Source organism: Mercenaria mercenaria, chromosome 1, assembly GCF_021730395.1.
Source record: "Mercenaria mercenaria strain notata chromosome 1, MADL_Memer_1, whole genome shotgun sequence".
Lineage (NCBI taxonomy): Eukaryota > Metazoa > Mollusca > Bivalvia > Venerida > Veneridae > Mercenaria > Mercenaria mercenaria.
Window position 1 is genome coordinate 47,946,560 of NC_069361.1, and position 18,192 is coordinate 47,964,751.

General features: G+C 35.2%; 2 protein-coding genes and 1 pseudogene across 9 annotated transcripts in view; 1 reads left to right on the forward strand and 2 right to left on the reverse strand.

The window, feature by feature from the left end:
- The window catches only part of LOC123539440 (AP-4 complex subunit sigma-1-like), a 60,377-nt gene extending 59,201 nt beyond the window's left edge, over nucleotides 1-1,176 (reverse strand). Inside the window, exon 1 of the mRNA XM_045324077.2 lies at nucleotides 947-1,176. The gene's annotated coding sequence lies outside the window, so the exon portion shown is untranslated. The remainder of the gene's footprint in view (nucleotides 1-946) is intronic.
- A 2,901-nt stretch (nucleotides 1,177-4,077) lies between these two features.
- On the reverse strand, nucleotides 4,078-6,145 carry LOC128557652 (uncharacterized; annotated as a pseudogene).
- Nucleotides 6,146-7,112: 967 nt separating this feature from the next.
- The window catches only part of LOC123539383 (striatin-3-like), a 38,705-nt gene continuing 27,625 nt past the window's right edge, over nucleotides 7,113-18,192 (forward strand). For 3 of the 8 annotated variants that reach the window (XM_045323999.2, XM_045323991.2, XM_045324007.2), the window contains exons 1-8: nucleotides 7,114-7,371; nucleotides 9,411-9,514; nucleotides 9,872-9,954; nucleotides 11,238-11,316; nucleotides 11,541-11,711; nucleotides 13,326-13,451; nucleotides 14,217-14,292; nucleotides 15,514-15,646. In XM_045323999.2, the coding sequence (XP_045179934.2) occupies nucleotides 7,162-7,371; nucleotides 9,411-9,514; nucleotides 9,872-9,954; nucleotides 11,238-11,316; nucleotides 11,541-11,711; nucleotides 13,326-13,451; nucleotides 14,217-14,292; nucleotides 15,514-15,646 (982 nt within the window). In that variant the 5' untranslated portion in view covers nucleotides 7,114-7,161. Of the gene's footprint in view, nucleotides 7,372-9,410; nucleotides 9,515-9,871; nucleotides 9,955-11,237; nucleotides 11,317-11,540; nucleotides 11,712-13,325; nucleotides 13,452-14,216; nucleotides 14,293-15,513; nucleotides 15,647-17,447; nucleotides 17,505-18,192 lie in introns of all 8 variants that reach the window. The other 5 variants (XM_045323953.2, XM_045323967.2, XM_045323973.2 and 2 more) reach the window with 4 other exon arrangements.

Here is an 18,192-nt window from a genome sequence, read left to right on the forward strand (position 1 = left end):
AATATCCGTACTCGAACTTTTGGTCAAACTCGTGGATATCCGAGTACTCGGATACTCGTTACAGCCCTAGTATTGCTGAATACACCAATTGGTGCATGATGCACCAATCCGGCAATATACAGTATGTCTAGGTATTCCGAATCTAAAGCAGTTCCGAATCACTTCATTTTTTTCTTCACATATTGCCAATAAAATGTAAATGTTTTGTCAGTTGAATGTCCCTTAGTAACACGAATAATACCACAAACTTTTGAGAAGTTGCGTGTTATATTGTTCTTGCAGGGGAGATAAATGTTGTAAAAAGTGATTCGGAACTACTTGACTGATTACGTTTGGAAATGACCTCATATAAAATTGAAGGCTTTCTTATTTTCAAAATAACTTTTTTGCAGATGGAAATAAACAGTCATGGCTATGTTTTGAAATGTTTATTGCGTATTTTTCATAATTCTGTATATTTTTCTTTAAAATGGCAATTATTTGCACATTTTCGACGAAAATCAGTACGTACCCTGTGACCAAACTAGTAATCCCAGAAATGAAATTATATCTTTTATTTTTTCATCTTGCCATATGAACACTAAACCCCAAAGGACACAATTCTGTTTGACATATTGAACCTTTTCTGTTAGGTGATTCGGAACTGCTATACACACTGTACTAGACCTGTTTAAGCAGCAAGTTCAACACCTGTGCAACTGTTCTTTTTCTGATTTGCAAGGCCCATTCTGAAGCACCGTCAGGAAAGCTGTTCTTGAAGATAAAAATCTAGGGAGCATGTCTCGAAACCGCCTTCCAACTGCGGCACCTGCACGTGCAATTTGGACCAGCTACGCCCCTGCATACACACTGGTATAAGGAACTGAGAGCATTGCGTATCAAAATGCTCAGTTTGACCTATTTGGTAACACCCTAACCGGGTGTTTTTCATTTCCTTACTACTTACTTTAATGTAGAGAATGAAAAGACCTGCAGTAAATATGAAATTGTCCCGGGGTAGCCCTGCTTTCGGTTAGTAAGTTCGGTTTTAGGGGAATGCTTGATTTTAAGTGTAAAATATTTTTAAAGCACTAACATTATAATCGAGTATGGTATACTGGCTTTTATTCTTTTCTTTTTTCTTTTATTTTGTGTGTGTTTTGGGGATGTTTTGCATTGTGTACACTATGGTAGCGCTTTCATACTGTCGCGCTGACGGAAAGGGGAAAGGTATCGAGTCAACTCGTCTTCCAGTCAACTTGTCCCCGATTTGGTCATTTCGTCCCCTAAAATTGGTCATTTCGTCCCCATCATGATAAAATTTGGTCAACTCTCTATGTATAGAATGGGTGTTTTGGGGAGTCTTCGGATAAAGACCCTCCTTCAAGTACATATGAGTCTTAGAATGTGTGCATAGAAGAAGTTTTGAAACAGTAGTTCAGGTTTCTGGTGAACGTGGGATGAAGGTTTTTAGTTCAGTTTAGTTCAGTGACATGTAGAATGTATTGAACAATACTAGGAGTGCTTACAAAAAATCTCAGTCACACTTATCAGAGTTGAATTACATAGACAGCCTCAATAGCTCAGTGGTATGGAGAGTCTGCTTTGAGTGCTCGTGAACAGGCTCTATTCCTGGCCAAGTACATCATACAAGAGAAGACGCGAAAAATGTAAAGGATTGTGCCATGAGGTAAAATAAGCACAGGTAAGTATCTGTTACTTGATACCTTGTTGGTTGTACACGTGATTATTTTTGCAGCTCGTGTTTTCCTCAAACATTAAATCAAATCAAGATAAATTTCTGAATAATGAAAGTGACCCTGTTGAAGAAAAATGGAACAAACTGAAAGACCTTGTCAATGAATCGTTACATTCCAAAGAAAAACATCAACGGCAAAATCGACATTCCATGGATGAATAAAAAGATGAAACGGCTTATTAAGAAAATGTGCTCTCTGTACAATGCGGCCAGGAAGTCAAACAATGCTGATGACTTTAATAAATTCAAGGAGTTTAGAAAAATTGTGAGAAACAAACTACATACCTCATATTACAATTACATAACAAATCTTCTTGATCCTGAAAATGATAAAACATCAAAATCTTTCTGGAAATACATAAAGTCGCGTAAACATGATACTGTCAGTATAGGTACATTGAAAAACAATGGTCACATTGCTGAATCTACATCCGATAAAGCCGAAATGTTAAACAACCAATTTTGTTCAGTATTCACTCAAGAACAATCTGAAGATCTTCCAGATAAAGGACCCTCACCATACAGCTCGGTGCCCAAGATAAATGTTACTTTAAATGGTATCATCAAATGCGTAAACAGGCTTAACCCAAAAAAGGCATGTGGACCAGATAAGATGTCAATTATAACTTTGAAAGAGTGTGTACATGAAATCGCTCCGATCTTGCTAAACTTATTCCAACAATCCATTGACACATCACAAATACCTTTGGACTGGAAAAACGCAAACATTGTGCCAATCTTTAAAAAGCGTGATCGAACAAAACCATCATCCTGTAAGCTTAACAGCAGTTGTGGCTAAAATGATCGAACATATTGTTGTGCCACAAATAATGGACCATCTAGACCATCAAAACATCTTACTCGAAAACCAACACGGTTTTAGATCAAAGCGTTCTTGTGAATCACAACTCTTACTAACCACTGACGACATATCACGTAATGTAAATCTTGGACATCAAGTCGACATGGCTATACTAGACTTTTCAAAAGCGTTCGATAAAGTATCACATCGTAGACTTTTCGTAAAAATGGTGTATTATGATATCAAAAATGAAGTTTTACTATGGATCAACGAATTCTTAAATAATCGTTACCAACAAATCGTCGTGGATGGCGAAAGATCCCAACCATCAAAAGTAACATCAAGGGACTGTCCTTGGGCCGGCATTACTTCTTTTATATATCAATGATATAGCCAGTGACATAAAATCTCCTATAAAACTCTTTGCTGATGACTGTGTAATTTACAAACCAATAACCACTAGCGAAGATCACACTATTCTACAACAGGATTTGAACACATTAGTTAAATGGGGCAACACCTGGAAAATGTTATTTAATGTTCAAAAATGTGCAATCATGTCAATAACTAGTAAAAGAAATAAATCTTTATATCAATTCAAGATAAAAGATCAAATACTTATAGAAGTTGTTACAAATCATCGGTATCTTGGCATCGAAATATCATGACAGTTTGAAATACAACCATCACATTGATTCGATAACATCAAAATCTTCAAGAACAATTAGATTTATAAAAAGAAACCTAAAACACTGTCCTATCAAAGTAAAAGAAAGAGCATATCTGTTACTAGTCAGACCTAAACTTGAATACTCATCAACAATATTGAAACCACAACAAATAAAGAACATAAAAAAGATTGAACAATTACAAAGGAATGCAGCACGTTTTGTAATGTATGTGTGTGTGTGTGTTTTCGGGTTTAACGTCTTTTTCAACGACTTTCAGTCATATAAACTATGGCGTCTACTTGTAACAGTGAGCACAATGCCCAACTTTATCTATCTATCTATCTATCTATCTTCCGTTGACGTCAAACCCCTTACGGGAGCGTAGACGTTTTGTGCGTCAAAATCAAAAAGAGAAAGAATATTCATTCACATAATACAACATAACAATGCATTACATTATATAATACATGAACAAATATAAATAATCTATTCACATTTTCCCTTAATACACGGCAAAAGAAACCTCACGTCAAGTAACACTACAGCCGATAAAGAGTGCTTGAATACTGCTTAAGCCGGTGCTAGGGGGCGTGGGCAGTGTTGCATTTCCATTACTGCTCATGAACAGACTCAATCAAACCGAGTCTGCAATTTTCACTGTTTGCCTTGTTTTCGGTGCTTCCGAGGGATCTACTTTTCAGATTTTAATTAATACACTTAATATCACATGAAGTATATCTTATCTTTAATGTAATGTGTAATAATATCTTCTAGATCAGTTTCATTAAAACTATATCTTATCTAAATGCATTCAAACTGCAAATAAGCAATATCACCGATTTCACTAAAGTAGTTTACACACACTTTTAAACAGGTCCGTACATAGATGCACACGCATCTAAATGGCTGCGCGTTGACCGTTCATTTCTTGAGTATTCGGGCCACAAAGTCATTAACTTTCCCTGTGTGGCAAGACTTGCCTTCTTTTGGTGGCGTCGTAACTTGTTTTCCCTCACCAACTTCGCTTGAATGGGAATGTTCTTCGATTCTCTAAAGAGAAGGTCTACCCGCAGGTAGAATGGAAGGTTGCCCTTTTAAGCACGGCGATTGAGACGAGCATGCCAACCCTCTACGTCGTTGTCCGTTCGTATCGACCTCCCAAACACGGACCACGACGCCACTGGCCACAAATCGCTGTTAATCCACGTTGATTGTACGTACTCAAAGAATGCGTTGAGCCGCTCATCGTTGCTTTTCTCTCGAAGCTTGTTGAATGCTGCTGGGATGTCCTCGGCAGGCAGCAGTGGTAACGCGAAGGTCTTTCTGAGTAGGTGGTAGACGGCGTCACGCTCAGTATAGGCAGTCTGTAAAATAGAAGGAATATATTTATATAGTAAAATGTCATGTGATTTCTATTCATTACAATAAGTTTATATAATATATTTTATTTAATGAATTGTGGCACACTTGAAAATGAAAAAGAGAAATATTTATGAATATGAATACTATCCGAATACTTGTTCGTTTTATAATACTTCCGTTATATTGAATCACATGTTTCAAAAAGAAACAAAATGTGTGGTTTCTCGCCACATCATATATCATTACTTCAATGTTGTATCAAATATTGCGATCTTGTTTCTTTCAATACGAATTAATAATTTCAAATGTTTGACATAATTACCTGTAATCCACTATCTCGCACCTTTCTGAACAGTGCCTGGCCGAAATGGAACGCACATCCTTTGATTTCAGATTCCTCAAACACGGACCGCAATCCCTGCCAGATCCCTGCTTCAAAGTCGGCCACAAATGACTGTACATGGGTCGTTGGTAACAGTCGAAGGACAGCTTGGAACGCCGGAAATATATAATAGTTTCATATATAATATTTTACTCTTAACAGTAATATACCCCATTATAAATGCAGCTTTATATACAATTGTTTAATATATACTGTATGTTATTCTGTAGTCGGATTAAAAGCCCACAAAACTGTAAATAGTTCTAACACGTTTCCTGAACGTATATATTCATGATCCTTTTATTATTTTTAGATCAGTTATCTTTTCTGAATTTAATATTGTTAAACTTACGTTTCCTGAATCTCTTCGGGCATCTCTCTATCAGGACGTGTGACGTTAGTCATCGTTTCATCAGATCTCACGGTTGTAGATTCGGTAATAATATCTCGGCAGCTGACAACCTAGTGCTCGTCAGTGGTTCGTCAATTGATGGGACCCTTAACGGCAGATGTGAAGATGTGTCTGGAATTTCACTGTAATTGACAGTCATATCGGCATCCTGAAAAAGACATAAGCATATGGGGGGCCTACACTAAGACTGGACGAGCACCTGTGATTAATATTGCATGAGTATAAAAATATCAAATTTATACCACACATCAAAACTTAACAAATATATTCTTGCATTATTTATTTTACATGCGTTTTACATGTTATTTGTTTCATATGTTACCGGTCTTCGTAATTAAGGCACACCATGAGAATTTCCCAGCAGTTTTGCACTTTGGTGTCAAGCTTAAATTAGACAAACGCAACAACAAATTGCAACAAACAACGCTTAAACTGCAAGACATTATGTATAGGATATCGACCGAGTACGAGGTCTTTCTCTACAGGAAAGACCTGTGCACGGGCTTCTTGTGAACACCAAGAGCGCAAGGCATGTTACAGAAAAAAAATTACCTCTGTCGAACAAAATGTATGTAAGCTGTTATATTCCTATAATATGCATAACATATTGACCTCAATTTCCATCTAAAGACCGATCATTTTTATAAATTATATATAAAAAATTATATCAAAGGCTTTATCTGGTCTGACTCTGTAACATCCACTGGTTCGGGTACGGCGTTCTTACAAAGGTGACAGGTAAACTGGAGAGTTGTTCCATCATGTACAGCAGCTCCATACTGTGTAACACCTATCCCTGTAATAAAGTTGTTTTTTTTTTTTTCAAATGATGAAAACCACACAACGGATACATATTTCAAGATTATAGTTACAAGTATTTTATATTTACAATGGGCCAATTCGTTTCACTCAATCCGGGGCACGCCGGTCACGTGGGCGACACGAAAAAAATCTCACCGGTTTATCAATAAAACGAACGCTTCGGCGTACGCCAGCCACGAGAGCTGCAGAAACAAAAAAATAAGTTTCCAATTTATTATGATTTTCTCTTGCGGCCTTTTCCAAATAAGTTAGCAAATAGTTTTTGCAGCATGTTTCTACATTTACTGGTATTAATACACAAATTTTCAAATGTTTACTGGATTTTTGTATCGCGAAAATAAATGATTTGCCGGTTAGCCTATCTCGCAAGACCAGCGCACATCGGCGTACGCCGGGCAGACCCGGGCAGTGCCGGCAAGCCAAACGAACGCCTAGCCGGTTGTACGCGGCGAAACGGCGTACGCCGCAAAAGTGAAACGAATTGACCCATTCACATTATATGATATCCATGCGCGGATCCAGACGGGGTCCAGGGGTTCAGACCCCACTCCACCCCACCCATCCTAAAAAGGAAAGAAGAGAAGAAGGAAGGAAAATATGGTTTTTCGAAAAGGCAACCTTAGGACCGTATTCAAAGTGTATGTGGCTGCTGTTACAGTACATACGACCCCGACGCAATTCATATTTATATTAATTATCCTAATCTAATGTACATAGCGATACAGAAGGCAGTCATCGGCAAATGAGCGGACGGTAATTACTTAAATTACGGTTTTATTTTCTGTTTATAATAAACTAATATAATTCCATTAAGGCAGTTTCCTTGTACAATCAGGGGTTTTGAAAACGGTCACGAATATATTCTAATAGGTATATATTTTAAACAAACAGGTCGTGTCGAGTGACGTCAATTTTTTGTTTGTACAGCGCCCTCTGCAATAATCAGATTCTAATGGCGGCTGTACCAGAAAAATGATAGACGAAGGGCCAGGATCGCTTTCTGGGGGACAGGGGAATCCGATGATGTCTGGAGGGCCTGGAATGACGTCTAGACAACAACAAGATGAAACAAACCAAAGAACACAATACTCTATGCCGGGTATTTTGCACTTCCTGCAAACGGAATGGGCCCGTTTTGAGATGGAACGAAGTCAGTGGGAAGTTGAAAGAGCGGAACTCCAGGTCGAGTTTCAATGAATATAAAGCACGTTAATGTCTGCATTCAGTAGTCTGCATTTTGATAAGATTTCCCACAGCCTACATACTTTGAATTAAGAATAAGTTGGCCAAACGCTAGATATTTGGTATCACAGCAAGTTTGACCTACATCTGTTTTGGTCATGATCTTTGTTTGGAAGTAAACATGATCAACTATTATTAAGGTGTGTTGACTTGTTCAATATTTTGCAACGAAGTGTCAGCCCCTCACCTAAGAAATACAGAGATCTCTTTACAGAATAAATAAACTGGTCCATTTGTGGCAAAACTTTCATTAACCGAACAATTTCCGTTGGTGACCATTATTTATGCATGCACTGAAATGAACTGTTTGCAAGAGCACAATCCAAATGTAAAATATCAAAGAAAGCATTATGTCTGTTTTGATTTGTCAGTCCCGAGAAGAACCCCAAATTGGATAGAAGCTTTCATTACGGCAGACAAAGTGCTAATTACTAAAAACAATTATCAAGAAACGATTGTGTTATTTTCCAGATTAAAGAATTATAAATAATTCTATTTCCTATTTTAAACAAAGAAAAAAGGAAAGCAACTTTTTTGGGCCAACGCTGTCTTTATAAAGCATTTTCAAACATGCTTCGTGTGATGAAAATAACTGAAATGAAATTCACAGGCATGTTTTGACACCTGCATAAGGACTTAAGGTATTTGGCAAAACTTGTTTGACAGCTTTCTTTTCATCCATGTCTAAATACAGGATCAAAGAAACCTGTTTATTCTAGTTGATGTCACCGAGATGTCACAGCTGTTGACAGGTTTTCATCCAGGGCCAGTGCAATACACATTTTATGGAATAAAGGATAGTCAATTGTTTTATGGGTTTTCATGATTAAAGTTCAAAGTGCTATTTGCACTGGGAGCATCAATATTTTCTTTCCTGAGCAGATTTTAGAATATTAAGAAATGTACTTTTTTGCTCACTGTACTCATAACATGAGGGGTTTTCTTTGGGCAAGACTGAAAAATATACCTTAAAGTTACAATTTAATCTCAGACTCATATTAAAGGTACTGAAAAATCAGTGGTTTTTTTAAGGTTTGGGGGAATTGTGGCGGGGCCCGTAAGGAGGGGAAAATTGCCCTGTAACCACTAAAATAGGGGAAAACTTGCGTCCTGATAAAAGCAATATTTTTCATAAAAATATGTTACACTAAAAAAGAAAATGATTTAAAAGCACATTGTCTCATGTTTTAAATGGTACATCTTATATTATCATGCACATCTAGAAAGGGTTTTGTTGGTTGAGATAGATTGTGTAAAAAAAAAAAAGATTTTCCTTTTTTAGAGGGGATTTTTTTCAAAAATAGGGGAAAACAACATACTTCTTGGACAGCGGAATGGTTTCTGCCCCAAAAATGGTGTAAAAATACTGTTTAAAATATACCTTAATTTAAAAAGACTCTGCATGTAGCATACCACTTCTACTAATGAAAAATACAAAAATGTCTGAACAGATATGGGAACCCCCTCAGGCTGCTGCAACCCCACACATCGCCCAAAGTGGTTCAAACTTAAAAATTCCAGTTTGGGCCCTGCTTTTGGTACCATCTCCTGTTTTTGATAGCTTAATTGTAGTTTCCTCTCTGTAAAAATTATTCTCAGTATTTATATTGATGACCAGACCAATACGTGTTGTCTAGAGGTCAGATAACCTGGACCCCTAGCCACTGTCAGTTGTATTATAAGCACTTGGCTAAACTTCTGGTCCAGAGGTTTGGTAATATGAATACTGAAAATGGTTTTTACAGAGAGAAGACTGTATAATTTATCAATCACAGGAGAAGATTCTCATTCTCTTTTTTTTGTTGTTCTAAATACAATTGTAAGTAACAAGAAACAGAAGTATTTATATTTTTTAGTTTCAGGAAAAGCATATAATATGTTACATTAATTAGAGTATATACAATGTAAACACATTTGAATGTTCAGATTACTTATTCTAAACATTACAATTCAAGTAGGAGTTCTTTCTTTACTTGTAGGCAAGGATTGCATTTTTGCAAGGTGAGAGGAAAGGGCAGGAAAATCTGAAGCAGGATTTGGTTAGGAGAATAAAAATGTTGGAATTTGCCCTGAAGCAGGAAAGGTATAACATTTATCAATTTTATAAATTGCATGCTGCATCTGTGTCAGTTTAAATCCAATTGACTTGTAATTATAAAAAATACATATAGCAGTCTTGTAATCAATGCTTTAGGTGGCTAAAATCTACTTTCAATGTTTTACTTTTATTTCAAGACATTTTCAAAATCAGTTCACTCATGTTGTAAGACATCTCTTGTAATTTGTTCTGTCCCTTTGCCTGCGTCAGTTAGAAGTTTTGATAGTCTACTTGTGAACATTTATGATAAACTGTTGACTTTTTAAACTTACTAAATTTACATGGAAACGAGTTAATAAATTTTATTGCATTCATTAGGTTATTGTTTGTGTACATTTTCAGAGCAAAATATCACAAGCTGAAGTATGGTTCGGAACTGAATCAGGATGAACTGAAGCCCCCAAATTTTGACAAAGAATCTGCTGGTAGGTTTTCTAGGAAATTCTTCAGACTTTCAACCAGATACAATCTGTCGGTGTAAAAAGTCAGTATATATGCCCACCTGCCTGTGAAAGTATTAGGTGAGAGGATTGCATTTTTGGCAACCCCAAATTTCAGGAGTGTAAAACTGGTAATAGACTAGCTAGTGTTGTAATACTTCTTACCAAATGGACACTGCAATGTTTAATGGCAAGTAATATGTGAAGTGTAGATAAAGTCTATGTTGCATTTATTATACCTGTGTCAATACAGTGAAGTTAACTGTAGCCGTAGCTTGTCTTATATTCATTTTTGTCAGAATGAAATTTAAAACTTGCTGACTTCCTACATTCTTTGGGAAGTTTTCAAAAAAAAATCTGCAAAGCACTCTCATTCAGTGGAAAGGCTGAATTCTTTTTCAAATTTTCTTGTTTAACTCCTGAAGAGTTCAAGACGAAGTTCTACCTTGTCTTATGGGCATGTAAGAAAAGAAAAATTATTTAGGACAGCCAAATGAAAGCTAAATCATTTTTATTATACATCCATTAAACAGTAGGTATTTTGTGACCACCTATTGTCGGGGCAGATGGCATCCATATTGTCCGCCATCTAACTTGAACTATCCATTTTTCACCTAATTTGGTCAAAGTGTTTATGGGCAAAATATCGTAGCCAGATTAGATAACCAGCTGGATTGGTCCAGAGGTTCTGGAGTTTCAGTCCTTGACTTACTAAAAATTTTGAAATTGGCAACTGTTTGCTCTATAACTTCGGTAGTTCTTATCTATTGCTCACAGACTTGGCCAGAATGTTCATGGGTAATATTTCAGCAATGTTTATTATTCAGCTGGATTTTCAAGTCCCTGGAGTTAAGACCCTTGAATTACACAAAATTTTGAAAATTGTCTGCTCTAACTTCAGCAGTAATCATACAACTGAACTGAGTCACACTGTTTTAGGACATAAATTGCAGCATATATTATCAGCGATAACCGGTCAGATTATCTCAGCCACTGTTGAGTTATGGCCCTTTAATTACTTAAAATGAAAATTAACATTCCATGTAAAGACTTGAGCAGTTTGTATCCAATGTTTTCCATACTCAGAATATTTACTGGCAAGTTTGATAATCATGTGGATAGTCTGTCACTCTGGTGTTATGACCCTTAAATGAGTGGAAATGGAGAACATTGGTAACTAGTCTGATCAATACATAAAGTGTTTTAAAGTCAAAAGTAATATAATGTGCTGGGCATGTATTGTAACAGTTTGCCACTCTTGTTTATAGATGAAGTCATCGAAACCAATCCAGTTGCGGCACCAGCAAGCAGTGCTACTTGGAGACAAGGGAGACAACTCCTTAGACAGTAAGTACATTCATATTGAATGCAGTCTTCGTGCTTTCTTAAAGAGGATGAATAAACTTTATACCGAAAGCAAAATGAACTCTGTAGATTAGTACAGTAGAACTTGTTATCTGTAAACATGTAAAGAATACAAAACTTGTTCTTGACAAAATGGCATTTACTGAAAGATTTGTTTTTACATATAACTGCTGTACTGACGAAATTGTTTTCAATGTTATTTTCAGATATTTACAAGAGATAGGCTACACAGACACAATAATAGATGTACGTTCAGCGCGAGTACGCTCCCTGCTGGGACTCCAGCCTCAGACAGACACCGGTGAAGGCGCGCAGCCAGCTCTAGTCAACGGGGACAGTATGAACAACAGACGAGCCATTGATCAAGGAAAAGCCAGGTTAGCTTTTACAAAAAAGTGCTTTCAAATAAGGAGAGTTTTGAGACTTTGCTTTCCCCCTTGTAAGCTTTTCTGTCTATATTTAATCATTTCCTGGCTATGACATTTGTACCAGACATGACTGTTTGCAAAACTTCTTTGACTAAGAACTATATTGCACCTCAAAAATATTTAACAAAAATGGTATGCAGCTTACAGAGGCAATTTAATGAAAATAATATCAATATATATTCTTCTGAACTGCATGTATATTGCTATGTACAAAATCGTAATGCAAGTGACTTTAGTCTTAGTGTGGAACTTATTTACAAGTTAGAATCCAACTCCTTCATTCTACTTATAGAGGTATTTGTTCATTTCTGATAAGCCTGTGTGGTAAGTTTTTTTAATAGAGTTGTAGATATAAAATTGGGCCTTTATATAATTCCTGGGTGAGATGGATATTAAAGTAGATTTTTTTTATGGACAGTGCAATATCTACCATTATATATTCAGAGTGGCATAAAATGCTTTTCTGTTCCTGATGAATAAAATCATTGATTTTTTTTTTACGAAAAGTATTGGCGATGATGAAAATTTCATCATCTAGCTGTATTTTTTTATTCATTGGTGCTAAGCAGTTACTTTTACAAATGCAGGGCTCCAGATAATTTTTTTGGCCAATGAGTATTTACTCCTCATATTTTTTGTGAAAGAGTAAAATTGTAAAATCTGAAATTGACTGGGAGTAATCTTACTCCTGAAAATTTATAATGAATGTGAACAAAAATTCAGAAATGAGTTTTATAACATATTTATTGGGTACATAACACCCATGAATTTGTTTGCAGTTCAGTTTCAATTCAATATTTAAGTTTCGATTCTTTTTTTTTATCCCTTGGCTTGCTTTGGCTTCATTCACCAAAAAATATGAAAGTCCAATATTCAATAAAGATCTACCTTTAGATATATATTTGGGATTATTTTTGTTGGTTTAAAGAATTCATAGTGTTTGTTCACTTTTCCATTCTTAGACAAAGACATTTTTGTTGTTTACTCCACAGTGGAAGTTGATATTTTAAATTGACGCTGCTTTAAAATACACTATTGTACTGTCAATACTAATTCCCAACTATCTGATTTACGCACACATCAAGTGTATAATAAAGTTTAACCTAGGCCTGTTGAGTACCATTTAATGCGTGTGTACGTTCATTGTGGGAGAATGCCTACCGTGCTCTGATACATAAAGCATCCAGACAAATCAGATTTTGTTTACGCTAGTAAAAATTAATTGTGTGCGTTTCTGTAATTTCATATACGTTTTTATACACTTAAAAATTACCAGACATGCGTATATATATGCATTATTTCAAAGCGTAATTTACGCTAATACGCATCTTATCTGGAGCCCTGAAATGTATATGCTGAAAAAGTCTTCAGATTAAAGAGAACAATGACAGTTATTTCTTTGTGTTGGCGGTGGACAGTTATTTTTATTTACACTGAATATCTGTGAGGAAGTTGTTAAATTGTGTTAAAAATAATGGTAACAATATTAAGTGATGCATCATCTAAAATTCTCCGCATGTTACTTCTGTGTATGCATGAATCTGTCTTTGATTTGTTTGACAGAGGTTCAGGAAAGATGCCTGCATCACTAGTCGAGGGTGCTCTCATGGACAGTGAGGCGTCCGTTCTCGCTACTTTTGATTTCCTAGCCAATGAAAACGTTGTCGATGATGATGACGAAAATTTAAGGTACGCAGATCATATATGTGTTGAATCATCATCAGTTTTTTGTCATCATTTACAGTAAAAAATGTAAATTTTCATTGATTTCAAATTTCCAAGAAAGAAAAGCATATCAAAAGCAAAAAAAAATATGATACAAATATCAAATATGTGGCATAGTTTCTGTCTCTGTTACTTTTTTGTGCTCATGGAGTGTGCAGTTCCTGGAGAGTGAACTTGGAGGTCTTCATAAAAAATGTTCAAGTTCATATGTTAAAGAGTGGTATATAAAAAAAAAATTGACAGCGTGTTTGGTCATTATCTACTTCATTATAAAGAGTGGTATATGCATGATGAATGATTATCTAAGTTTTCATTTACTTTGATAAGGGGGGATGAATAATTTTTTTAAGGACACTGCACCATTATACAAGTATTGCCAAAAGCACACTGCAGCTAAGTGTTTTTTAAGACTATACTTTGAATCGCTTCCCTTATTGATGATTCCAATACTTTGAATCACCTTCCTTTATATTGATGCAGTTTGAGTTAAAAAAAAAAAAAGAACATTCATATGTCTTGGCGAAGATACCTGGTCAGCACATGTACCCACTTGTTCAAGGGGTGTTAATCTGCCTGTTAAACTGTGCACATTTTATCTAGCACTTTACTGTGAGTTGCTGAATGTAAAGTAAACTATCATACTTTGTTTGCTGAAATTTTAAGTTTGTTAGGTTAGGTATGTTGTTCTTGAATGATGCGGACTTATGTCTGATTATGTTTGTTTTACAGTGATGAAAATGAGGAAGGTATCTCGGCCGATGATGAAGCAGACGAAAGAATAGAAAAGAGCAGAGGAAAAATAAAGGTAGTTAAATGTTTATTTTACTGCGCAGGTCATCAACCATTACCTATATTTTGACAAGAAAAAAACGCGATGTCAGTATTTCCTTGCCCACCCAGTAAGTTACTGTGAAATCATTAATATTGGTGGGGGACTTATTTTCATGGATTTCGTGGTTGAGTAAATTTACGAAATTTAATCTCAACAAATAAGTAAAATTCCCATTTATTTTATGTTCAAAAGTTGAAATCCACGAATTCATATCCCCACGAAATTGCCATTTTGACCAAAACCATGAAATTTCATGCCCACGAAATTAAATGATTTCACAGTACATAATGTAAATTATTGGCCAATGCACATCTTAGATATTAGCAAGATTTAGTAAGATATTGCCACCAGACTGAAAATAACGATCAGGCATCTGTGCTGACAATAAAAGTCTGTTTGATTAAAACAGTTAATATCTTTTTGTTACCCAGAATGAGTTTTTCTAGACAGATACATTTATATTTTGGCAAATCCTGTGTCTTTAATTTGATTAAAATTTGTATTTTATGAGTGAAATGGTATAGAGATGCAGTATTATTTTTTGCTTAATGTTTTTCATTCCTGACACAATTCTGTGTAATACATAAAAGGTTACCTTGAATAAGACATCATTTCCATGCTTAAAGGTACCTCAGATTAACAACATGGATTTAGAGAGAAACCAGTGGCCACGAATGTTTTCCCAGTAAATGTCATTAATTTGAATTTTTCGAGTGTAATTAGTAGAAAGTTCAGTGAATATAAACATGCTTGAAAATATGCTGTATGAATAAAATGTATGTAAATGTGCTGAATTTATATTGAAGCACATCATAATATGAAGCAATGTTGCTTAAGTGAAAGCTGGTGAACGACTGCAGTTTTCTTCAGAATTTGACTGAGAATAAGATTGCATTGTATGACAACTAAACATTATTGTAGCTTACAGAGCGGATTATATGATTATTGTATTCCTTTTCCTTTATCTTGTCACATAAGAAAGTTGTCAGTTACATGCAGAGAACTTTACTTTCTCAAATATAATATTAGCCGGCGCTTTCTATCAAAGTGGTACTGCGAGCTGTTTTATATGAATTTCGGCAGTGTGAATAATGTGGACTCCCGGATTGTGAAATAATTTCTGTAATAAGCATCAATTTTTAAGATATTTTCTGCGGTATATTTCTAAATGGAGGACAAATTTGTCATTTCCAGACTGCAGGGATAGAAGGTATGGCGGGGGTTGATGATGAGACAGAGGAAGTACTGGCAGAGTTTGACTTCCTGGTATCTGAGGCCGGCGAGGGTGCGGGTGAGGCTCAGAGCCATGGTGACGGTCCTGAATGGGGTAAGTCTCATGCACTACTCGGTCAGAACGCTCATAATATTGTTTACAGAATACATTTTAAAAGATTTTCATTGAAAAATAAAAGGTTAAATTTTGAATTGTAATTATTTAAGTTTTCCGTGTTTAAAACTCTTTACTCACCTGTCCAGAATTTCCTTAAAGAAATGAATAAGACTTTTTACTGAATAATGATGTTTTGCCTGTTAGTAGTTGAATCCTGATCTAAAAATGATTTTCAAAATTTTGTGACTGCATTGGTTGAAAAAAACTGAAGTATAAGTTGTGAAAAATTGGAGATATTCGTTCCAATGATGCTTGGATAAGTATTAGAAAAGTCTTTGAAAATGTGTTTATCTAGTATTAAATCATGCAATTTTGGAATGTAGATTTGATTTTGCAGCCATGTATAATAACAATATAGTATTGCTGCCTTAAAAAATGTTTTTTGTAGACAATATTATGAGATTCTGCATCTATTTATAGATTATTTGATTGCCGTAGGTAGTGTTGTAGTTAGTGGTGAACAGTTGGTGAGCATCTGAGAGAATTTGTTTTATGAAATAGCCCCTTTGATTAACAAAAAGTGTTCTTAAGTAAGGCTTCTTTGAGGCCAGTGTGAGGGGAAAAAACATTGGACAGCAGCTAGAGTTGCCCACTTTTGATGATAAACTTTGTTTGTTGAAATTCTTAAACTTAAGCAGTTTTTTAAACAGATTTTTCTTCAAGCATTTCCAATACCTAAAGTTTTAAGAAGATGAAAATGGAACTTAATAGAAGGAATGAAAAAAGAACTGGTTGTTTCAATTACTTGATTGTCTGTGAAAATGTAGATAGCAATTTTAATTTTACAGTCTTTAAAGACCATTTTTACCCCAATATGACTGTTTTAGTAAAACAAGCTTGGTACTTTTCTTGTTCCCTTTTATGTATTTTACGCAGTTCTTCATTTACATTTTACGCAGTTCTTGCAAGATTTTTTCCATTTATTTATCTGACACTTAAGATTGCTTTCATAAATAATAATCATAAGCAAACCAAGGTCAATGATTACAGATAAAGTTCAAAATCCTTCCTATTTTTACATCAACTTGAACTTGGATGAGTATATTGCATAATTTGTAATTAATGTTAGATAAAACGCAGTTTAAATTACAAAGGCTACTTGAGTTGTTAGTAGACGTTTACAATGATAGGAAGTCATCACTTCAGACAATGTTATGAGGTTAACCTGGCAGTAATGATGGGATATTTTTAACTGATTTATCTTGTCTGTGTATGCAGTCAATGTAAGGGAGATAATAGCCTTTTATCTAAGGGAGATACTAGTTTTCTATCTATTTCCTACAATCCATAAATGATTGCAGAAAAAACATTTGTTTAGGAATGTGGACAGAAAATGGTTGGAAAATGTATTCCTATCAAATGATAATTTTTTAAACAGGTCAAAAGAGAATCGGTCTGCAAAGTTTTTTTATGGTTATATGGGTGGAATGAAAATTAACTAAATAGTATTATTATTGCACTTGACCTCAATTTTTGTATTTGTTTAAGACTTTGAACAGGTGAATGCAGTTGCTTATTTTTTGAAAATGCGAGCAAAGTACTGATAGAGCAAAAATAATATATCATTTTTTCAGATTTTTTTTTTTTTTTTTTTTAAGAGAAAAATAGCTTATCTATAGAGGAAGTCTTAAAGGTGCCCTTGCTTGTTTTCGTGAAAAGACTAATTAAAGCTAGCACAGTCCTCATAAAATTCTGCAACACGAGAAAGTGAGTTTCAAAAGTAAAGCTTTGGTTTCAGAAGACGCTGATGATGATGATGATGACAATTTTAATGATGTAGATGATGAGGACGAAGGTATTAAATATGTTTGCAATTTCTTTAACCAGTCACTCGTTCACAGTTTTATCTTTTTTGTGCTGTTTTAACTGTGGGTTTCTTGTACAATTCACATAATTTAGCTGTAGGTCATTTTCTTGCTGTGTAACCTTTAATCAACCTGCAAATATTTAAAATAAAACATATAAAATGTTTAATTTTTTGACACAGGAATAAGGCTCCTAATACTTAACATTTCACACAGTGTCATGGGTATATATAGCTCGAGGTTGCATGGGGACAAGTCAGTGTTTCAGTTGATCCAAGTTTAGAGCATATTATAAGGAAAATGGTCACGAACCACACAGATCCCTCGGTGAGCTGGGGGAACAGTGTTTTTCTGTATATAGGGTAACATTGAGAGAAAGGTTGAGAGGTCAGCCTGGCGGGCTAAGTATGTAGAGCACAAGACTGTGAATTGAGAGGTCACGGGCTCAATTCCTGGGTGTGGCATATATTCTTCTTAAATGATTTGACTGTGTATTCAAAGTCAGTCATCCACTTCTACGTCATGTGGAAAAGTTGTTTTTATCTTGTAGAGAAAATGAACTGGTGTGTCTGTTACGTTAAGTAACCACCCATACATAATTGAAATACTGTTGAAAAAATGTGAGTTAAAAATTACATGGAAAGAATGAGGGAGAAACATGTACAGTTAAAGAAATGT